At 40.6% G+C, this 25,213-nt stretch overlaps 1 protein-coding gene across 4 annotated transcripts in view; it reads right to left on the bottom strand.

Annotated features, from left to right (window-relative positions):
* The window catches only part of si:dkey-246g23.2 (solute carrier family 66 member 2), a 54,281-nt gene that overhangs the window by 24,644 nt on the left and 4,424 nt on the right, over positions 1 to 25,213 (bottom strand). For all 4 annotated transcript variants that reach the window (XM_037106211.1, XM_037106210.1, XM_037106212.1 and 1 more), the window contains 2 exons: positions 24,916 to 25,172; positions 24,265 to 24,398 (listed from right to left, as the gene is read on the bottom strand). In XM_037106211.1, the coding sequence (XP_036962106.1) occupies positions 24,265 to 24,398; positions 24,916 to 25,124 (343 nt within the window). In that variant the 5' untranslated portion in view covers positions 25,125 to 25,172. The remainder of the gene's footprint in view (positions 1 to 24,264; positions 24,399 to 24,915; positions 25,173 to 25,213) is intronic.

Genomic DNA, 25,213 nt, shown 5'->3' with positions numbered 1-25,213 from the left:
CATTTCCATGTGCGTCCTTGAATGTCTCCACTGGTAAGGGGGGAAAGTGTGCACAGCAAATACTGATAAGAAAAATCCTTTCAAATGTGGCAATTATAGGGCTGTAACATAATCATTATTGATTAGTCTTTACTTTCTTTAATTAACCTTTAATCTATAAAATGCTGTTGGCCCAGGTGCATACAATTCAATTTATGGAACCCTTGTCTGATTGTGGCTGAGGACCTCTGTTTGATTAAATTGTTGTCTATCAAATAGGCATCTAAATCACTAATTGTTGCTTCATCAGATTAGGAAGAAGTAAGTCTTATATTTATGCTGCAATCCATTGTGATAAACACTCCACTGTAAAAAAAAAACAAGTCCAATGAAACAGTCACCCAAGTTGGAAACCCAAGTAGAAAAATGATCAAAAAAACTTGAAGCCTGACTTCACCGATATAAACACAGATGACATCACAACAGTATGGCGCGGAACACAGCGAACAAAAACCTTTCACCTTTTCATCCCTTCTGTTATGCAGTGTTTGTGAAACATGCTGCTCTTTGCAACCACGCTGCATAAGCCCATGGTCTCCCATCGTTGTTTAAATGCTTAATTCGTTAAATCGACTGCTGTGGTTGCTTGTGAAGTTCACATTCGCTGCACGCATCCATGTTTTCCTGAGGAAATGCAGTTAGATGCATTTAGATTGTCGGAAACAGTGACTCGGAAATGTCAGGTTCCACCTTGCAATGGATTGCAGCACAAGGAGTGTACTGTACAGCAGTGCTCGAACAGGTGGGTATTCATTAGGGTATTTCGTCACATTTTTAAACTAATTGAAATATGACTTAATATAAGAAAAAGAAAACATTTAATCAATAAGGCACTTTTAATTCCATCCAATTGTGTGTGTGTGCCTTATTTGGGTTTTGGACTGATGTTAGTGTTCAGCTGTACAAGACAAACAAAAGCTTTCTTGAAGCTTTCAACAACATCTCAAGATTTCCATAAGGACATAATAAACATTAATAATTACTTTAAAAAGGAGACTCAAACTGTAAAGGCCTGCCAATGAGCGATGGAGGATATTAAAACCCTGTGTCTTCTCCTGCCTGCTCTTTCATCTGACATCCCGCTCAATGAAAGAGGAGCACTTCCATTTGTCGGTGCTTCTCTGTCTGAACGAGACCTCATCCATTCAAATCATCTTACATATTTTGCATACTGTGTATGATCACAAAAAAATATTCAGCACACACACACACACACCTAACACCAGGCTGGGGAGCCTCCCATTCCACTCCAGTGAACTGTATCTGCTGTTGCATCCTGGGACAGACAGATTGAGACATCTCGTGGCGAGTGCAGCGTGGCGTGCTTGCGGCAAACAGCGAATGTGATTAATGGCTTTATCACCCGGAGACACAAAAGACATATCGCCCACAGCAAGCAGACAAGAGAGGTGGGAGAGAAGAGTAGCACAACACAACATGCTTCTCAGTTCTCTCACACATGCCTCTTGACAAATACCGATTCTGAGGGTATGACTTATGTCTGTTCTCACAAACGATGACACTGACAGAAGCCAGAGAGGTGGAGACAGAGAGTCTGACATGCTTACTCAGAAGTCCCCTTCACTTCAACACAACATCAAACCTGCAGTCAGCGCCGCCGCTGGCAGCTGGCAGAGAAAGACTGGAGAGACAGGGGAGGCCTAGAGGCTGCCCCTTTATCAGCAACGTAAGGGCTTTTCTTTTGATGGAGGCAAAGGTGGTGATGTATACACAACACACAACTCCTGTCAACTTTTCAGTGATCCTCTCATTTTCATTTTTTCAATTTCGCTTCCCCTTCTTTTCTCTCAAGCTTATCGTCGCCACACACACATTCAGACCCCCAAAGCACTCTCCTTATGCCCTCTTACTAAGCAGTCCAATCTATTTTCATGCAAAAAGCAACACACTCACTTCCCCTCCCATCATCCCCGCTACCTCTCTCTCTCTGTCCCATTTCCCTTCTCACTTATAAAGCGTTGGATGTTTACCTGCATAATCAAATTCCCCGGAAGAGCAAAATTAAAAAGAGAAAGCTATGCATCATTCATGGAGCGATTTATTTTATTTGCCCTCCTCCCTTATCATGCATCATCCCTGCATTCCTCTTCCTGACCAGCTCACTTCTTGTCACTCACTGTTTCAGATCATTTTTCCACCCACCTCACTGACTAAAAGAAGTGCTTGCTTCACACTCAAACACCTCCTTTGTGGCTGCTGTCCTGTCACCCGAGAACAGGTGGCTTGGCCTTTTCCAAACAGCATCCTCCTGTCTGGTGTGTGTCGAGGCTGGGGCGGCATTTCAAAGAGCCAAGAGGCTTTGGAGAGCCAGGAGGAGGCGAGGCGCTCTTTCTTCACACAGACTCTTTGTTCACACAAAGCCCATTCAAGATCAAAACAATTCAATTACTAAAAACGAGCAAGGAAGCGCAGAGGAGGTCAGTGCTCGTGTATGAAGTTATTTTGGGAAGATGTGTGCTGCTCGGGCAGGATAAGTCAACCAATTTCCACAAGTGTGTGTCTGTTGAGTTGATTGGGCATGGGAAGGAATGGGATGATGGGTGAGCGAGGCTGGAAAATAGGGATGGAGGCTAAACTTTTGGTTTATGGCATCAAGTTGAGCAGAGAAAGCACAGCTCAGAGCTGAGAGAATCTGAGACAGAGACAAGGATGGACTCTGACAGCTAGAGAGCCTGGAGATATGCTGAGTCAGCACCATCAGTCTGCGAGCAGAGCAGTTCAGCTTGGTGTTATTTTAGGATGTGTGAAAGTTGCTGTTTGACATCTCTGGTAGGTCCATTTGGTGCTCGGTTCCTTGCTCTGAAGTGCATCTTTTTGTAGGACAAGCAGGATGTAATGGACTTTACAGATTATTATAAGGGTTATAAAAAAAATCTTTCTTAGTTTGTCCACAGATTAGGCTGAAAATGACAGGACCCAAAAACTAGTCAAGGGTGATCTCATAGTATGGGTGTGCAGTATACTGGCTTCAACAGCATCACTGGTGTCAGGTTCTGCTATGACATGGTTTCGGTAAATCCAGTGTTGTAGCATATTCAAAATAATGGGTTTTACTGTAGCTATGATGACCTGCAGTCAGGGCTAAAGACATACTTGTATGTAGAACTAAGTCACAGCCAGTGAGTACTTGTGTAAAGTAAAAAAGGACACCAATTTCTCTGTAATTGTCTGCAAGAACCAACACTATTGCCTTCATCTACTGCTATCATTAGACAAAGTAATTAACTTTGATGTGGATGTGTACGCTAACCATCTTAACCATCTCAATAACTGAATTCTCAACAATGGCCACTGACGCAAAATAGAGGATCCCCTCAAGCTCAAGGATGCACTGTTATCAGGTTCAAACTTAGAACGTGTCGGTTTTGGCGTTTATTGTCAACGCAAAGGCATAAATCAAGCTAAATCATATAGCATAAATCTGGGCAACATTGCAGAAGTTGGTTCATGAGCCGAACAAGACTGAGTGAAGACAGATAGGAAAGGGTCTGCTGCTCCCTGCGTATCCCTATTTCTCTGTCAGCTCTCTGAATAATACAAAAGCTTCTAAAATAATGTCCACTAATTAAGTTACTGTGGGAATGTAACACACTGAAGCGCACACAAGAACAAATTGCCTCCCCAGTGGGTTTCCTCTACTGAACTAGAACATATTCAACTTGGGAGCAGAGTGACTTAATTACACAACTTTGTCTGGTAAAACATTTTGTTAATTTATTAACACAAATATAAGAAATGCTGGCTGAGCATTTCACCTACTTCTCCCCTCAGTTTTGTAGAAACTTTGCATCGACTTCTGATCACAGAATCATCTACAAAACTTCTTATCAGCAATTATTTATGAAATCAAGGACACAGAACAATCACACACTGAGCATTCAGCACAAACCTAATTAAAGTAAGCCAATGAAAGGGAAATGAACGAAGGAACAATGATCACAATAAGGATCTCGTTATAATTCCAGAAATGTCCCCGATTTTTATCAACCATCCCTCTACAACATCTGTTCCATTTCATTCTCCCTCTCTTCTGGCTACACAGCAGAGAGAGTTTCTTGCAAATTGTCAGCCTGGACCAACATCGGCACTGTGTGTCAGATGGCTGGGGTCCAGTCATGCGTTAGATGGGTTATTTGTGGAAACAAGACCTGCTAATTTCTGCCCAAATTCACACCTGCCTGGCTGTGAACTTTCCAGTCATGTTCTTGACTCTTCAGTCATCATCTCACGTTCTTTCACGTTCATGTACAGCTCAGTCAACAGCTACTGCCAGTCCTCAGTCACAAGGGTTCTTAAACGGTTGCCTTAGTTGCCAAAAAAAGCTCAGTGTAAACATGTTCTCACAGAAAAAACTTAAAAAGGTCTTAACTAAGTAACTGACAGCTCATTGACCTGAAAATGCAACAATTAAACTATTGAAAACGTGTGAGATGGTGATGAGTAATTATAAATAAAACAAACACAGTTTGGGTAATTTTTACTGGGACAAACAGGATTAAGATAAGAGTTTGTGTCAGGCAGATCCCTTTGGCTAAGATATGAAAATTTCTAATCCAATCTTGATGGTTTACACACACAGTTTCGCAAAAATGCCTCTATACACACATAAAACCACACGCACAGGGAAATCACAATGTCCACTGCAATTACCCTAACTATAATTTCCAAAATCTTCTGTGTGCTTGTTTGCCACGGGGGACTGAGGCATATTCCGATAGGCCGTGCACCAAATTGTGTATTTGATTTGCTTTTGTAGCATAATCTTTTCAGCCAACACGTTTAATCCAGTTTTGGACTCATTGCCTCATTGACCAGTTCTTCCAAAGTACATCCCCTATTTTTATCTTTTATGTGCAGCAAATTAACTAAATGAATTAAGTTGTAATGGAAAGCCACATTGTTGCTTTGGTCTCTGGCAGCACTGCAGTGCTCTCTCAGCTATGTTTAGTCACATCCACCAAAACAAAAAAGCCTGTCTGTGTCGTCTAATGCATATCTATTCACAGGGACGACTGGCACATTCATCTGCATAATGTTCTGTGTATTACAAAAGCCATCCATGCAGAAACATCCGAGTAATACATTTACAAGTCACCAGTATTGCCAATGCTTGCTTGAATGCCTAATGGTGAGGCAGTGTTAGCCTCGCACAATTACTGGATATTTCTGAGATCAGGAGCTGCTCCTCTAAAGAACAAAGAAATACACCTCTTCAAGCGCTCCGACACAAATAAAATCCTAAAAATAACATTCAGTCAGTTTTACCATTTATATTACAGAATACTCCTTTCCAAATGACTTCCAAATCACTCCTCAATCATAGACCGGTCTCTAAGAAGGCTCCAAAACTGATACCAGATCTAGCCAAAACGCTTCTAGAAATGTAGATTTTTGAGTCTCATTCCGAAATTTGACGCTTAGCATGTGACTCCAACTGGTCACTTCTTAACGTTCGGTTATTGAAGGCAGGGCCCGCCACCATCCCAAAGTGGAGTGGGATTCAAAAATAAACTTTTCTTACAAATAGGACCTTTATCTTAAAATAATGCTATAGTAATTCTAAATCTGACAACTGCTGCTGTAAGTAAATATAATGCACAGGCACACCAAATATTGGAGATATTTGCAGTTTTTTGGCTCTTTCTTTTTTAAACAGAGCAAACAGCATCAGCTAACTAGTTTTTGTGTTTTCAAAAATGCTGCCTGGCAGAAAGACAAATGAGTTCATGATTAGTAAAAGAAATGGTGTGTTTTTCTCTTGTGTTGCATTAGGAGTACCTCTAGCTCAAGATTGCCCTTAAAGTGAAACTCTTGCCAAAATGCAACCTAGACTTTTTTTGTGAATGTATATTTTTAAAACACTAAGAAGGCTCGACACAACATGAAACTTTGCTCGTAGTATCACCAGGGTCTCTACACATAGCTCAACTGAACAACATACACTCTACCCAGACGTGTCGATCCCGAGTATGCCGAGGCTGCCATGATGGCAGCTAGAGGAAGTAGCTACTGCTAACGTGAGTTGTTCAGAAACTTTATTTTTAGTAAACTCTGTGTACACAAACAATGTTCTCAACGTTCACGTTCATGTGTAGAGACCCTGGTGATACTACGAGCAAAGTTTCATGTTGTGTTGAGCCTTCTTAGTGTTTTAAAAACAGTGATTTTCATGCTTGCATAAAGGTGCCCCTAGCACTCACCACTGAAAATCAGTTTGAGCCGAAAATGAAAATATGGTCAATCTTAAAAGTGCCTCTTTTATCGTAATTACGATTTTCCATGAAGGTTTGACTCATATACATCCACAAAAAAGCCTAGGTTGCATTTTGGCTTTAAAAAGAACGAAGCTGTCCAAATACAGATGTAATGATGGAGACTGCTCCACCTGCAGCATATGGACCAAAGGGGGATCAGTCCTGTCAGCAGGGATAAGTACAAGCCATTACTTTTCAGTATTTTACTCTTGCCTGTGTAGGACTGTCGGTCCTGAAGTGACATTCACCAAGACTAAGGGTGAGCACACGGTGGAATCTCTCAATTCATGAAACCTCAGACTTCCACAGACTGAGCTGTTGTTGGCTACTGTGTACTATTGTTATTAGGTCATACTGTGTTTAGAGTCATTGTGATCAAAATCAATTTTCTAGCAGTTTCACAAGTCCACGGTTGTCTGAGGATGTAATTCGACGGCATGTGGCATGTTTGTGTGTGAGAATCATTCAACCTTCTTGGGGGAAATTAATCCTCCAAAGCAAGGGCCACCACATGTTCCCTGAAAGGTGTAGGACTAAAAATTGGATAATTTTATGATGTCTATATGACAGAGAATGACAAAATAAAATACATACATACAATACATACGCAGTAAAATGCACTAACAGATTGGACATTGGCGGACATTAAACTCCCAAAGTCTAGGCTACCCCATCCTTCATGAGGTGTTTTAGACTGAAGGTTAAAATGAGCTTTATCATTTATTGCCTACATAAATACTTACTGACTTTTTTCCCTTTGACATTCATGTCGAGAGTAGGGATGTATTTTGTTAGGACTTTATCGATACTGATACTCCTTATTGGTACCGATACTTATCAATACTCTTATCAATACAACATGTAATTTTGAGAAAAAATAAAGACTTTACAAGATGTTAAAATATTCAACCTTCTTTTTATTACCACAAGGTAATAATAAAGCTTCAACAGAACTGAAGCTATGCAATTACAAGTACTCCAGAAGAGATAAGCAGGACTTCTATATCTGGCAGATGCCGGAGCACAATGAAACAATTCAGGTGAATTTAGCACCGCGCAGACAGGAAGTCAAGCACCAAAATAACAATATAACATCCAGTTACTTTTCAAAATAAATCACTCTGTGCTGACACAGCACACAAATCTCAAAAAAGAGACAAACACATGCTCTTCTACTAATCCTTTGGTCGGGAACACTACCTGTTGTTGATTTTATAACACAGACCTATAACTGCGGTTGCTAAAGATTATCGCGGGAACTCCTCAGCCTCGTGACACCAGCTGTCTACCGTACCACGCCGTGGTGGACTCAAAATGCAACCGGTGGGGGTTGCCGGATGAGAACTCTGAAATTGAAGCATAAAACATGCCCAGACACTAGCCCTGCCCCTCCGATTGATTTGTGTCTCTTGGGCATAGGGCCACTATCAAGGTGTCCCTTATTTTTCCACAGTTAATTTGGCAACCCTACATAGCTTCAGCACTTGTGTAGGGTTTGCATGACATGCATTTTGTAATTCTGCAATACTGACACAAAAGTTATCCATGCAACCTCAAACAGAACATGCTTTTTTCTAATTATGCTGTAAAGCATAAATAAAAAAAGAATAAAATTAGAAAGTGAATAGATCACACACCTTCCCCAAGGCTCAACAGTCCCCAAGGCTCAACACACTGTTGAATTGCACAGCCCTTCAATTCAATCAAGCCTAATCCAGTATCATGCTGTCCCTGTATCACTCTAAATTTTAAACCACTCATTACATTTTTACAATAATTTTAACTCACCAGATCTGTAACATCAACATTGACAATAAAATCATGATTTCTATTGTGTTTTGAAAGAGTAGTCGATAGGAAAGGAGAAACAATGTTAAAGTTGAGCAGAAATGAACATACACTCACACAACCGTAACACTGGGATTTTCGAACGAGAGAAATGTCCTCCTTTTGTGCTTTCAGCAAATAATCCTTTCTACGAATTTCTGCAGCAGTGGCATTTCTGAAAGTAGACTGTTTTGACCTTGCGAGTGAACCATTACTGTGTGGTTCCACAACTGATTGCTTCCTCGCTGAGTGTTTACTGTATATGTGTTCCTTCTAGCCTCTTGACCCAGACAGGCTGTAAGTAACAAGCTCTATTGGCATTAATGACCCACAACATCAATTCTGTGACTACTTGACCTCTGTTATGTACTAATAGATTCAACATCTGCACTCCTTCCATAGAATGAATTCTCAGCCCCATATACACATCAGGGCCTGAACGACCGTCACATTTTACACACAACAGGAGCCACTTCTGAGTGGTTCCTCTGTTAATAAGAGACAAACAGAAATGATCTATCAAACATTTCTGTCAACATGTACTGGTCAGCTTCACAACAGGAAGATTGATGGCCCTTTCATGTGCTTGCTTGGGAGCATCCTTACAGGACACATTATATCTATTGGTACAGTCACTATGAATGTGATGATAACTGCACTATCCACCAGGAGAGACTACCTTACCACAACAAACCTGCTAGACTACATCACATACAAGGCCACTTTGCTTAAAGAGGAGGGGGGCATTTAAATTGTGGGTATGCTAATCTTACTTATTAAAAAAATGCATTCATAGAATTATTAAGTGTCTGTTTACCTTGATAAATGGAGAGAGGCAGTGGTGGGGGAAGTACTCATATCGTTTACTTAAGTAAAAGTACCTGCCTCTTCAGTATCAAATATAAAACTTGATAGCTCTACATCACTCTAAACACCCATAACTGTTTCACCACAATTTAAGCTAACCAGATCCCTGGATATGCCAGAGTATTTTTTCAGCAAGATCCATCAATAAACTATATATACTGTATTTGTATGTTTATGTGTGTGTGTATATATGTGTGTGTATATATATATATATATATATATATATATATATATATATATATATATATATATATATATATATATATATATATATTGTTATGTATGTATTCATTACTGTATTCATGAGTAATGATTAAATAAGGAAGTCTACCCTTAATTATTAGCTAAAGGTTAAGGGTCCCATATTATGAAAAACACGTTTTCTCTGGTCTCTACATATATAAGCTGGTCCTTCCTGAGCCTGGCAACTTCCAGAATGAGGAAAACAAGCGATTCCTTCATGGTCTCTGCAGCACACCCACTGATGAAACAGCATTCATCCCCGAGGTGAAGTTCGTTGTGCCCAGAGGTAAGATAGCAGTGTTTCGCAATGTCGTCGCTCAGAGCTAGACACACACATTGCTCTGTTGTTGGTTGTAAAAATCAACATGAGTGCCTATATTCTGTCCCATCTACAGAAGAACACAAGAGACAGTGGTTGCTTTACATTTTTTAACGGCAACGTGCCGGTTCGGTTCGTATAAGTTTGCTTGTGTGTACTAACCACTTCATATCGGACTGCTTAAGTAATGAGGGCAAGCACAAAGCTGGCTTTGCCTCAACACTGACCCTCGTAAAAGGATCAGTCCCAACCATACGGGACCAGGCAACTGCACCCGAGCCTCAGGTAAAGGCCCCCACACACTGCCCACACTGAAACCAACAGCCAACTGCCTTTATCCGACCACTCTGTTGCCTCTTGTCTGACCCGTTCGGCAGAAAAGTTGCAGTGAACACACCGCTTTGACATGCTGCCGGCTCCACAGTAGCATGAAAACAGGAAATAATGGAACGAAGTGCATAGGAAAACAAAGCGCACACAGCCCCTCCCACACACCACGCTGATTCGCTAGCACACGGCCAATCAGAATGGTCATACAGCTGGCACACAACCAATCAGAGAATCCAATGGCTTAGACGGCTGACAGCCAGTCTCCTCAGACTTTGCATGTTGATCGGAGGAGATGTCCGTGCGGCTCCAAAAGCTTCCAACGCAGCTGAACACACCGAGCATATTTGTTCCCGACCTCATCCGAGTCTCCCCAAATGCGTCAGACGTCCAACGGTTAGGCCAGAGTGGTTCCTGCCTTAAGTGTCACCATGGTTTGATAGTATTTACAGTTGCCTACGAGCTGGAAACTAGTTTGCTCCGCTTTGGTCCTCGATGCAATGGCGTTTGAAGAAAGTTTAATGTTAATAATATTATGAGGGAGCTTGGTTGTCATAATAAAAAATCTGGAAACGTGCAAACTGGAGACAGAGATGATGCGAACAATGTCCAAGAGTTGGAGACAAACACAGCTTTTGCTAGCTGTTAGCCATTAGCTACATGGTAGTAAATGAACAACACATATGAACAAACTAACATTATTCAGACACACTAACCATTCTGAAATGTCCTGCTGCAGCCACAGAGTCTGTACTTCTTCAGGAACCTCTCCTTCTGGGTCTGATTCTGGTTTAAACTGGTATGGTTGAACGACAGCATCTCAGCGAGCCATAGCATTACATCCACTTTAACATTAGCACATGCTACCACTAGCTAAAGAGGCATCCTCTCCCTGAGAGGGACATGTAGCAGGCAAGTAGGTGTTGACAGATGTAGCTCATTAGCATTTAAAGGTGCAATCACAGAAACAGCCTGCTCTCAGTAGAGCTCAGTAGGGCGACTTTTAGACAGCTGAAATTCAGGACCACGGATAGGTTTTGGGCAATGCATATCTAATACAGTGTTGTTGGACCTCTGACAGCTGTGTGAAATTGATGAAAACAAACAGTATAATATGGGACCTTTAATGGAGAGGTGGTGAGATTAGATAAGTTCACAGTTCTTCACACTCCTTTTTGAACACACAATTAGAAGTGCCTGTTGTCATGTACACTATTTGTGTTGGTTTGTTCCCATCTCACAATGTCAACAGAAGTGAAAAAAAACAACCCTTGATCCACACCAAAAGTTATGTTTGAAAAATAATATTTTGACAATTAACTTTTGTCTTAGAATTTGAGCACATGTCTTTTGATGGGCTGATGTAAGGCTGAGCAAAAAACCAATTCAAATTCAAAATGAATGTTTATTGAATTTGAGTGGAATTATGGTAAGGGATTATGTGAGTTGTTGAAGTTTTCATTTTTGAGTTTTTTGTCTGATGTCTGTAATTTGTCTTTCTGTCTGTAATACATAACACAGTGTATTAGATTCAGTTGATTATTTTGTATAATTTGATATGATTTCATTTCAATTAGTTATCCTTTAACATGAAAAACTGAAGTGATACTTTATATTATAATTGAACTCTATTCCCTTCCTCTTTTTGCACAGGGCTCTTTTGCTGTCCTCCTTTAAATTCTACCACTCTAGTTTAGCAACAGCACTTCCTCCCTCTCTTCTTCTTGTCCTCTTCCTCTCCTGCATCTACACAGTACTGTGAGTTCCATTATGCAGAGAAAAACAGTGATAAAGAAAAGCCCTTCACTGGCATTGTCCTTCACTCGTCCTGATAGCATCCATATAAGCCTCTGTATCTTCCTCCACATTCCAGCTAAATCCGTAATGTCTCAAATCCTTTCAAGATCACAGGACCGGGTGTGTCTGCAGGTGATTTGGCTTCCAGAAGCTTCAGCGTTCTCTTTTTGAAGTTCATTGCTTATTTTGGATATGCTGTCGACAGCAAAAATGAAAGTTTGACAGCAATTTGAAGAAGAGTTATTCTTCCTCCTTTTCATGTGTTTTTCAAAGGTTATGATGAGTGAGCAGATATGTTTTCTTATTACAGGCGCTAGCTGTTAGCCGCTAACCCCAAACACTGTGACTATTTTCATCTCTGCCATCCATGACAGAACAGACACCTCATCGTATTAGAGGTTCCCCATATCATTTGCATTAATTTTATTCAGAACAACACTGACAGACTGATTTGACTGGCTGGCTGGCTTGGCACCAACATTAGAATAATGGCTGAGGTAGCATCAGGAGATTCAGATGAAGCCCCACATCCTGGCCTTCATTTTTATTTTTTCTCCTGCAAGCTAGTTCTTTCAAACCAGTGTTGGCAGCTCATGCTGTCAGACGCAGCTTGTGAATGCTTGTTTAATAGAAGAAAATCAGGGCATTGCGCTGACACTGAGCTGACAGTGAGCAGCAAAGTCCATCTTTTTGGGCTGTGATTTCGCCCACAGCTGTAACGACATACAATTCATTGCCTTGGCATGTGAACACTGACACATTTTTTATTGTTCTCGCTCTACTCCGGCATGTTGGATTAGAAAAGGAACAATAACTAGGAGATTTAAGTGCTGGCTTTCAGCTTTACTGGTGTTTGGTGCTCACATCCATACTGAGTTAACAATGTCGGACTTCTTTTTATTACGATTCTGCACTTCTCAGAGAATGCAGTAGGACAATGAAAGTCTTGTCTGAGTTTTCATTTGTGTGATATAAATCAAAACATTCAGCCACTTACAATGAAATATGGTAGGAGCATGCTCCTAGTATTCTCAGTCAGAATGGGGAAATTCTCTGCACAAACCTGATGTAAATTACTTGATCCAACTAGATGAACCTGCCACCTGCTCATAAGGAGGTGCACTTTCGTGACATTTTATCATCTGCATAATCATCAACTCCAAAATGCTTATAAAAGACCACCTGCTGTGATTAGTTTCTTGGAAAGTTTCATTCAAGGAGTTGAAAAAAAGAATCTGCATCACCAAGTTTTAAGTCCAAGGGCCAGATGCATAGATTCGTAACTGAAACTGTGTATATCCACAAAGACGGAAATATGCATACGCAGATTCATAAAGCTGTGGGGACCCTAGATTCTTCATCCACAAATGGATACAGAAATGTCTTTAAACATTTGCATATCGAAACCTGCGCGCTCTACACTACTTACTCAACTTGTCAAGTATGGATGTGGATTCAAGTATGCATGAGGTGTGATCATCCAACTGTACATAATTCTTAAATAAATACCAGTTTATGTGTAGGAGAAGGCATTCACATTCTTTATCTGGCCCCTGTGTTGAAAATCAGCAGACAAAACATAACAGATTTAATATTGTGTCATTAGCAGTATTACTGGAAATACTTAAATACTTGTACTTATTATGGTTTATCGACACATCGTATGGTGAGAAGATTTTAGGGATATAAACATCTGGAGATACTTGGAGAAATGACTTCACAATAAACAAAAATAATGTTGAAGGCACTGGAGGACTATTTGTACTGCAGAGTTCAAAGCTAGAGTACTACTCTTTTGCGTAAGCGCATTTTTTGGCTACTTCGATTACAGCAGACATAAAAGGGTTCTGAAAAGTGTAGCTGTGGTGGTCCATGGTGCTGTGTGTGCTGTGGATGATGACAGGACAGAGTGGTGAAGCCAAGTGCTCAGATGCAGTGACCTTGGTGCTGAGGACAGTGGAGTGGAGTGGATGGAATTGAGGAGGTGAAGCATCACCGGCGCACTCATGCTGGGAAAATATAACGGGGACTGCAGACGATCAAATTAACTACACTTGGGCTCTCATGTTCTATGACTCATTCTGTCGCCCTCAGACACTCTCAGACACAAAAACACATGTCGAATACCCCTCACTATGTATATATTATGTGTAGATAAATGCACTCTCACATTTCCATTTTCTGTACTTTCTTCTTCTTTCTTGTTTAACACACAGACACAGAGTTAAGCCTGGCTGTGTGTGAAGGTGATCTGTTCTGATAATAATCAGCTGTTGACCTGATGGAAGTGTCGGCAGGTCCAGATAAGGGCACATCAGCACAGGGGACCAAAAAGGGTCCAAACTGTTTATTACAGTCTTCAAGGTCGGACATGTTGTCAATGGGAGGCTTTCTTCCTCTAGAGATAAGCAGGTGTAAGTAGAAGATAAAGTGACCGGAAAACAAAGTCAACGTGTCAGCGGGACTATTATTAAATGCAGAATTGCATTGAGTGTGTCAAAAGCTATCTACATCAACCACTGTGACCTTCAATGCCTTAATGATGATTTTCTAAAGTGGCATAGAGGGGCTAACCTTCAACAAACATAGCCTTTGTACTGTTATTATGGTTGGAAAACATTTATATTTGATAAAGTTATTAACCCACATGGACAAATGAACACAGTCTGAGTCATTTAAATCTACATCCACATCATCAGTGCACAGCACTGTCACAGTTTAATAGAATAATGAGAAGGCAACGACTGCCCAGAGCTTGTAAAAATAACATTACATAATTATTGGGCACATTACAGCGCATGTTGACATTTGCAAAGGTAATGGATTTAAAGGAACACACACTCGGGTACATTATAGGCATTACAGGCAGAGGATATAAAACCTATTGCTCCCTCTAACCCTGTGTGATTACAGTTACATGCACAGAATCATGCACTCTGTGTGTGTGTGTTCTTAAACACAATCTAGGGCAAAATATCATTAACATCTTGTCAATTAGACCTTTGCTATTTTACAAAAGTACCAATGGTTGTCCCTACAATAATGTCGAAACAATAGTAATTCAAGGCCATGTCGCCCAGTCCCAATACAATCTGACATGTTTAAACTCAAAAATAGATACAAAGTGAAATACATAAGATTCAACAACTGAAGATGCCAGCAATGAAACAATTTGGAAAACCTTTTGTCTGGCCAAGTTTAAATTTGAATGAATAAGGCATGAATAATTATGAGGTGTCTTAGGAACTTCATTAAGTGTGGTCAGTGTTATAATAACAAAAACCAGTACTTGTGACGTGATTGTCAAATGCATGCTATCAGATACAGTATATGCTGAACAAATATTCATCGTAGAAAATGATTCAAAATACTTACATGCTGATTTTCTAACAGTGTGCTCTGAGATATAAGGGAATGGTCACAAACAGTCGCTGACAGATGTTCATCTTTTGGTTTTGTGAGGTCATTTTTACAAAATGACCAATTCTATATAATCTACATCACCACCCACACTTAAAATGCACGTGGTGACGACAGCTGTAACAACTGAGGAATGCAATAACTGAAAAAATTGTGTCTGTATCTGTATCACACACACACACACACACACACGTGTGCACACGCACACACACACACACACACACACACACACACACACACACAAACATTTCTTCATCTTCTTCCTCAGGGTTAAATTACCGCATCAGTCAGTCTGAGGCGACAGTAATTAGCACGGCAGTGCCTCATTAAAAGTCATTATTTAGATAGAATGTCATTGACCTTCCTCTCTGTGCAACTGGCTACTTTCCTTTGTTCCACTCTCCCTGCATGTTTGTAGCTGCCATCCTAAGATAACATCCTCCAGGATATTTATTGGGACAGTTAATACCTGTGGCTTTTCATGCTAACGCTGTTTGTTTGTAATATATATATATATATATTACAAACAAACAGCGTTATGTGTTACAAACAAACAATCAGCTGGACATACTTGTCTGAGCAAAATATTTCCCTGTCAATTCAATATTAGCCCTCCCTTAACCTTAATTATATTTAGAAATAAAAAATAAAAATGGTGGATCTGCAGCTGCTCTTTAGAGGTTCTCTAAAATGGTTGAAGTGGTCTGCTGATGGACAAAGACCCTGTCAAGCCTACGGTCCTATAGAGGTTTTCTACTGATTGTCCAGCTTTCTTCATTTTACTAATTCGAGGTAAAAAAAATAAATAAATAAATAAATAAATAATCTTCTGTAAAATACAGTGGATTCTTGGGGATGACTTATGAAAGAAGTGGTGACCCTTCCTTTTTGCCCCTAAAGCAAGAAATCCTGTAGTCCCCAAAAGAGACATGCCTGCCATATAGGGGATTCAAAAACAGCTCTTGCCATTGTAGCAGACCCTAAATATTTAAGAAGCCAAAATCATTCTTTACTTCCTTTAAGTCTTATTCATAGCAAACATTTGACAGTAGATATGACAGAAAGTTAATGAGCTAGAGATTCTTGTTATAATCTGAAATTGAATGGGTGATGATTGCTTTTAGAAAATAATGGGGATCAAGGAGGTAGGATGAAATCAAAGCTGCTCTGATGGTAAAGCACTTCCATGTTGCATTAACAACATGACATTAAGCCTTGTGGACAGTTCCTGACAATGGAAATAGTAACACTTTCCCCCAAAATACAATGCAGCAAAATCCCAGTGAATACTAGTTGAGTAACAGGGACTGGGCCATTGTGTCAGTGCTTATAATATAATGCAGACAGAAGAGGATCTGAGCATCTGCAAGAATGTTCTTGTTGTGAGGTTGCATCAGTGTCCACTTGCTTCAACAGTTCAGACAGAAGAGTTGGAGGGGTATTTCATAGAAGTACCATTGGTTAAATAAGGCAAGTTTCGGAATGACAAACAAATATTAGGTTGCTTTGAGGAATTAATTCTGTTCACATCAAAAATGATTGATATTTAAAACACCTTGCTGATGATAGAAAATTATTTTGAAACAATACCAGTACTTAAAATTGGAGTGTTACTAAGAGTTTTGAATCTTGCAGAGTGCTTTCGTGTGACATCAGCGTATCATTCAGTGGTCACTGCTTCAGTATCAAGATGCAAATGCCTCTATACTGCTGATTTAAACTTCCCTAAAAACAGGTTTTGCTTTATATCCTCCATTTTTAGATGGCTAAAACTACATGAATGCCTATTACAAGTAATAAACAGCCTATTTGGCAATCTATAGACAAATAGTGCCAACACAGACAATAAAGCCAGCACCTATAATTTTTACCACTTTTTTCACTTAAAAAAAAAAAATCTGGACTCAGATATCACTCAAACTCAGAACTGCGGCTCTCAGGAAGCTCAATGTGACATGTTGGAGAAGAGTAAGAGAAGTCTGTGCCAGTCTAGAGTCTCATGGATGGCAGTGTGCCCAGGGCACAGCATCACCTCCCCAATTAGGACAGCAGGAGAGCAGGCACCCTGCTACATCTACTACTATATACACAAGTTCCTGTTCCTCTACAAAACAGATCATCATTAGATTTTGAAGAGTTTACAGTTTGAAAACTTTCTATGACAACTTTTATGAAAACTTTGAGTTATAACTTCGAAAACCCAGTGTCTCCCGAACTTATGAGTGAGTCATGAACTTAATGATGGTGGATGGTTTACTGACATTCAATTATGCCACTAAACTGCTTAGTACATTAGATGATGTATATTGGGCCAGTTTTTGCAGGTTTCATTATGAAGCTAAGTCCAGACTATGCTGACTGCCATGCCAATAAAAACTGAAGTGACAGGAATCACACAGCTGTTTGTTTTGTTCATTTTAACGTTTATCTAAAAGCTTACATGGATGTTTTAAGTCCTTTGGAGTAAAAAGCTGTGTTTAGTTCCAAAACGATTAGTCTATAAAACAGACAGCTCTGCCAACAAGAACAGGCTGGAAATGTTAACAGGCACTCAAAAGGAACTGGCTTCATGTTCAGTTAGCAGGCATCTGGACAGCTTGATATATGGAGGTCTTTAACAACACACCTGATACACAATACACAAATACACACACACACATACACTCCCAGGGTCATGTTTCCATCACTTTTGGGGATAATACATAGTTTATTTTAATTTCCTGGAAAGCTACCCTTACCACAACCATAACCTTCATTTCCCTATCCATAATCTTAACCTAAGCCTAACCTCAACCTAAACTTAAACCAATTCCAAAACAGGGACTTTTGTTCTGTCCCCATAAGGGACAGCAGGTGCCCACAATGTGAGTAACACATGACTGGACAAGCACATACACAATCTGGGCAACATGCCTTGATACACATACTCGAATGTAATATACACACACAACAGATGGGTTCTTATACACACACGCACGCACACACCTGCCAGGTTATATGACGGAGATGGATGGTTATAGATGGTGTCTGTTTGTCAGGTCGTCTTTCTGGTGCTGATCTAAAGAGGTGGCACACTGTCCTGTCTGACACAACCAGTCCAACAGGGTCAAAGAGCAGTTCATGAATTACTAACCCACATCTATAAATATCCTCAAGGTATTGGGGCAGACCTACAGAGAGAGGCTGAAAAATTAACTCAGTATCAAATATTCAATTAGAGCAAGATTTTATTCTGTTTGATGTGACCTTTTCTCCAGAGGTCAGGTCAAAGATGAGCACATTCAGATTCACACTATCGTAAAAATGTCTGATGAAAGGTATCTCTGTTCAATCTTCTAGAATAAGTAAAAGATATTTGGGCCAATGGCTACCATAAAGGATCTTCTGGGTGAACACTCTCTGAGATCAGATATCACATGTCGAACCTATAAGTCATTAAAGTAAATGTAGAGTAAATGTTTATTTAATCTTTCTTTATCTATACTGATGAATGCTCAGTTTATTTGAAGCCAAAAATTCCACTTTTCACACTAAAGAAATTACCTGAATGAATGCATACTGCGCACTATGCATCACATGACCAATTACACAGTTTGGCTGTGATGCAAAATTGGCTTCAAAGCCCTTTCACATTAACTAAAAAAGTTAGCTATGGAGAAAATGGAATATGTAATCTGTGTTGTTGAGAACAAGTAAATTTTTTTCTGAAGGCTAGAGGTAACACTGTACACTCTGGCACACACTAAGCCACTAACAGACCTTATACACAGCAGATTCTTTGACTAAGGTGTTCACACTGGTGATATCATTAAAATGGCTCTCTCATGTCACTCTAAATCAGTGAGCCACCATGCACAATACCAGGACCCTGAAATTGAAGCAGCTAAATGAAAGCCAGCCATCACTCCTTTTGGTTTGCATACTACAGTAGATTATGTATAAGAAACACATACACACATTTTGAAGAGTATTGTAGGTACTCCTCACAGTTAAATTCTTGATTTCAGGACATGAGACAACAAAAAGCCCTTGAGGGAACCGTAGCCATCAGACAAAAGGGGGAGTCACTCTTCAGTCTTTTTGCTTTAATATCCACCAGCATGTTCCTTCTCTTACTTCCAGGCACACTTAAGAGACAGAGCAGGCAAAACAATGACTGAGAAAAACAGCTTCCTACATCCAAAAGGTAATTACAAGACTTATCTGTTTTAGAAAAATGCTTCCAAATTGCTGCACTCCTCTAAGTTTCTCTCAAAACCAACAAAAAAATGTTTCCACAAGAACTCCCTCTGAGGCTCATTATTATATTTCCATTTTTTAAACATTCTGCCTGAGTAATCCAATATGCTCAACTGCAAATAAAGCACCTCTCACCTATCTGACTTCATTTGACTTGCTAATTAAACTTTGCCGTTATCGAGGGTTTAATTAAACACACTTGACGTTGAAAGTAAGCAGAATTTTGGTGTTGCGTAGGATATGTAAATGCAATGAGTCGGGCTTCATAGTGTCGCTCTTTTGTGTCTGTTGAGAGAGAGAGAGAGAGAGAGAGTGTGTGTGTGTGTGTGTGTGTGTGTGTCCTCTTGTGTCTGTTACACCTGATTCGTCCCACTGCAGTTCTGCCAGAGTGTGGCAGATAAGGGTGAGTGGCAGAGTTATCATACTCTGCACTGCACCATTCAGTAATTAACTTACAGTGAAGGTATGTTTGGTCATAGACACAAAGACACACACACAAACACATGTGCACGCATGCACGCACGCACAAACCCCCCCAAACACACACACACACACACACACACACACACACAAGGCACTCATAATGTTTGTCTTCATATGCTGTCAAAAGTCACAAGGACAACAGTTTCATTTGACCTCAAGACAGGGTAGTTAAAGGTTCACATGTGGGTGAAATAAATAAAGAAATGGTAACACGTTCAGCACTGAACCCTGGACAGTAGTTATATGCCTATTGATGAGTAATCTTTTAAAAGGTAAAATGGAATAAATTTGTCCTCAGAATATTTCCAGCTGTGAGACAGTCTGGATGACTGGAGTTTGTTATCAAAGAACAGCAGAGAATTGGTGTGAATTCATGAGGCAATAATGGAAAATAGCACATGTGATCACTTGTTCAAACCTGGGTGTTTAAAAGTAGAACAAAAGTTCACTTACCAAACAAATTAGCTACCGACTAAACAGCACAAGTTCTTAAATAATTCCCACCACGCATCCAGTGCCTGCTCTGTTTAACCTCTCTCAAAGTGGTTATATAGCACAAATAGCAATTGCTTTCACCACTTGAGCACTGACGGTTTTAAGGGTGACCGGAAGGTCAACGTCACCTATCAAGAGTCCCATCTCTTCCTCTGTTTATGGTCTGGTAAGCTCTTGCTGGCTCACACAACCAGGACATTTAAAAGCACTAAGTGACTTGAAGTGTGTTGTGGGCGAGAGCTGAGTGTGTTGGCGGCTTAAATGTGGTTTATAATATATAAAACGCATGCCTTATATCTGAGATCAAATGTGTTTAGACAGTCAGGCTGTGCTTTACCCAATCCAACCAGGAGAGGAGGATGTTGTTCCACTCTTTTTTGGATCTGAAATGAACTTCTAGTTGTTCAGATCAAATCTAAAATCTACTAATTTTTGACATATCTATATTATTCTCAGAATACTAAGTGCAACCAATAGGAATTTTCACATTTGCCCTCACTGTGTTTCCCCAGTGCTCGCACTTATTGAAAGTTACTCCCCATTTTCACTCCACCAAACCTGACACTTAGCCTGGGGTCACATTTGTCTTTGAGGATATTCTCTGCCCCCTGCCAGCCTTTAAATTGCTGTATCATAAGGCCAGGACTGCTAATGTGGCACCCTGGGGCTGCCACAGGAAGTCACTGCAAAGTCATAACCCAGCTCAGAGACCATTACAATGACTCTGCCAAAGACGCACTTATTTTAGTTTGTAAGTCATCAACATTTTACTTTCATTTTGCTCATGATCCAAAAGCCAAAACCTTTAGAGACAGGTTACATCTTATAATCAATTAATTCCCAACACTTTCTCACTACTAAATTGATTCAGGCCCTGTTTCCATTGTTAAATATCTGCATATTTATGGAGTTTTACATCTATTGGGGATTATATTGTAATGAGTCAAACAATGCTGACACAGATCAAAAACAGCTTCTGTTTTTGCTTACCTTTCATTCTGTAGTTACAGCAAATCAGCATGAGAGAACATTTAGAGCACACCAACACACACACACACACAAAGAAAAAAACATTTGATTTACTTCATCCATACGTGCTCACTAATTGTAATGAAGGTGACCTGGCCAGAAATTCGATTTCCTCTAATTATGTTGATTGTCTCTCAGCTTCCACTTACATCTTAAATGAAAAGGTGGCACCTGAAAACGAAAAAACATTGGCACTTTCAGTGTGGATATATCAGTTGTTGTACTATGTGTAGTTTGTGGAGGAAGAGAAAAACACAAATGTATATGTGTGCTGTGTATATTTATATTGAAATGTCATTTCATACAGACAATTTTGTCCATCCTGAAAAGGTTCTTGCATTGCTAACAAGTAGTGCTAGCAATGCAAAGATTAACTGTAAAGATAAAATACCTCACTGATACATGAGAGTAAATTAACTTGATGTGGCACATTTCTTTCCTCAGAGGTTTGCCGAAGACATGCAGCTCTCATTTCCTTCTCTGTGGACCACAGTCCTTTATGGCTAAACTCATACATAGCTTCCGTTTTTCTCCACATGAATCAGAAAGAAATCCAGCATTTCCTCCTGACAACAAAGGTAAACGCCTACACTTTGCTGAGAAAAGCATTGATAAATCTTATAATGAATGGAAAAACAACAGTTAGCAAGTTGAGAGTTGACCAGAAGGTTTTGAGGTGAGGAGACAATCAACCTCTGCTGGGACTGTCTTGATGTAGCTGTCCACCTTAATGCACAAACACTGGTTTGCCTCACATTCTGTGCTGCATGTGGAGGAATCTTTGTCATTATTTAAGTAGTCTATTGAAACTACTGAAGCCAATGTGGACATCGCAACAACCTAGTGCACTTACCAAGTTGTACAGAACAATGGCAAAAATAGGCCTATATTAAATAGGAGAGGTTGCAGCACAATCATTGCATTCACAGGAGGGATCCCTCTCTTTCTGTTTCTCTGCAGAGAACTTATCAACTTATGCCAAAGCATTCAGGGTCTCTGCAACGATGCATAGCCAGCTGCATTAATCAGAAAAAGCTATGTTTTCCACTGGAATCAAAGCAGCGTGCCAGCTTGCAGTACAATGAATATGTGTGTGTGTGTGTCTGTGTGTGTTTGTGTTTGTCTGTGTGTCTTTAGGAGCTCGAACATGAGGTCAGAGAGCAGGGAACAGGTGTTGGCAGGCAGGCAGTGGGATCATAGGATGCCTCTGGTATGGCACACACTGACCTCAGTCTCACATGTCCCGAGTGACAGGAGAACTTAGAGGAAAGGAAGAGGAGAAGGTGGTGGAGGAGGAGGAGGAGGACGAGGAGGAGGACGAGGAGGGGTGAGAGCGGATGAGACAGCAACAGAAGGACAGGAAGAAGAGAGCTGACAGAAGAACAGTGGAGGAAGGTGGGAAAAAAAGAAGGGAGGTGGAAGAATGGAAAGATAAAGTGCAGCGAAGAGTACTGGGTGGGTAGATGAGAAATGTCAGGAAAAAGAGCTCAGCATGAAAGACCTTTTAAGATGGTTGGAAGTGATGCCAACGTGCATCGTGGGGAGAAGGAACTACTTTGCATAGAGATGACCCTGATCTGCTGGAAAGACTTAGCAATGGAGGGACCAAAGGCTCATCTGATCTATTCTTGTCCTGACCCAACCATCCCCCACTGTACCCACACTCTTTGAAACCGGACCTGAGGCCCATCCTCCAGGAGGGGAGTGGGTTTGATGTAAGACTGTGATCAAGCTGCGTTCTAGTAGCTGGGGTCACAAGGGACAAGCTCAACGTGAGAGGATTTGATTCTGAGCTGCATCACTCGCCTGCAGGCAGACATATTTTCTAATGTATGTGCAACGTGTGTAGAAATACTGAGCACAGATAGAAACTCATCACACCTCAGAGAAAACTTCAATCCACCACCAGTTGTCATAAATAATCATGTTTGCTATGAAAAACTTTAAGCGTGGGCCTCATGATGAGTAATGCACCGGTTCTTTGCTGAGACGCATATGATAAAGATGATCATGACTCTCGTGTCCAAACACATTAAATCTCTACTTTCTCAATCCCTTGAACTGAACTGTCATTGACAGTGACACCAAAAGACACACACAGAAAAATTTCCCTCCTCACGAGTCAAACACTTCCCATAATCTTCAATGTATCTTTAATAACGCACTCTGCTCTGCATGATCCGAGTATTTCATCATTCAGTTTCAGTCCATGGGCTGTTTTCTAATAAAGATCGTACTCAGATTGATTCTGTCAGCCCATTTGCAAAAGCAATCAACTCGAGCGGCTGTGACAAAAAATACAATTACCCATAAAAGACAGCACCCTATAAAGAGTGACCCTGAAAATAATCCTGGATGGACTCACTCCCTCTGCACACACAGACACACGCACACAATGACAGTGGATGCTGATATTGTTTAGCTTAATCTTAAAGCCCTCCATATCCCCTCTCCTATTCTCCCTCTCTGTATCACTCTGTATCCCTCCGTACCCCCCCCCACACTATAGCAACTAATACATCCATAGGACATTTGTGCTTTGCCTTGTACTTTTCGACATACCTTAATAAAAGTGACATCAATATTTTCCTAACCCTTCAGGCTGTAAAGCAGCATTTGTTTTAATGTCTAGACACAAGGAGCATTAAGACTCCTATTCAGTAAATATCAGATTAGTGGTAAATACTCTAAGTGGCTGTCAGAGAAAGGCATTTTGGAAACAGCAGTCTTGCCATCTAAGCTTTTCCAATGGCCCCCTCTTTTGGCAGGAAGTAGGAGTTGAGGCCCCTGGCATTGAAACTGCTGACACAGAGAGGTGGTGTACAGTTCACTACCCTGACATGATTGGTAATTACTGTACATGCGTGACAGTGATTATGCTGACAGTTCTGTCACACTGGTTACCTGAAAGGCGATGTTGCTTGGTGCTCACTCGGTTGGTGTTTTGGACCATGCAGCAGAGGTGGAGCATGGCAAACATGGTGATGATCATCACAACACTCTGGAGCAGCAGGGTGAGCTCAAACTGTTTGCCTATCCTGCATGGACACAGAAACACAACCAATCTGAGAAACAATAGAATACAATGTTAAGTGTTAATAAGATAAAACAAATAAAACCACACGCAGCACACCAGACTACTCTATTTGATTCTATGGGTTTCATTACAGGACATGTCATATAGGCTATAAACAGCACTGAAAGACCGCATGAATAATGCAGTATTCTATAAAGGATCTATTAAATTCTCTTTTCCATCCCTTCAAACGGAACAGTGACCTGCGCTCCGTGACGTGTAAAATGATTTGAGGAGAAGCCTCAAAGTGAACACCATATGGCTCAGATAATATAATCAATCTCATATTATTCTGAGATTATCTTCTTTTTCCATTAATTTCTGACATCATGACTGGTCTTAAGAATGACCTCATAAGGTGGCCTGTGCCTTCCAAAGGGCAAAAAAAGGAGAAAGGAAGAAAGCAGACGGGAAAAAATCCAAGACAGACACAAACACATTATCATGTCAAAACACATGCCTCTCCCTGTCTTTCTCACCAGAAGAAGATGCGCAGGATGTTGGCTATGAGCAGCACCAGACACACTCTGGTGGAGAAGCCATCGCTGTTGCTGCTCCTCTGGATCTCCTGGTACTGTGGCACATAGGGTAGGGCTCCCCCGAACACCATGATGCAGGATGCCAGCCAGGACAGCAATGTCCATGAGCCCTCTATGTCCTCCTCCTGCAGAACTACCTCTGCATCCATCACACTGTATGACGCTCAGGCGGTGTCCAGGGGGTCTAGATGTTGCACCTGGGAGGCAGCAAAGTAAAAGTTCACTGTCAAAATAATGG

The sequence above is a fragment of the Acanthopagrus latus genome, chromosome 8 (genome assembly GCF_904848185.1).
Source record: "Acanthopagrus latus isolate v.2019 chromosome 8, fAcaLat1.1, whole genome shotgun sequence".
Lineage (NCBI taxonomy): Eukaryota > Metazoa > Chordata > Actinopteri > Spariformes > Sparidae > Acanthopagrus > Acanthopagrus latus.
The sequence above is the reverse complement of the archived record's forward strand: the minus strand, read 5'-3'. Positions and strand labels throughout refer to the sequence as shown.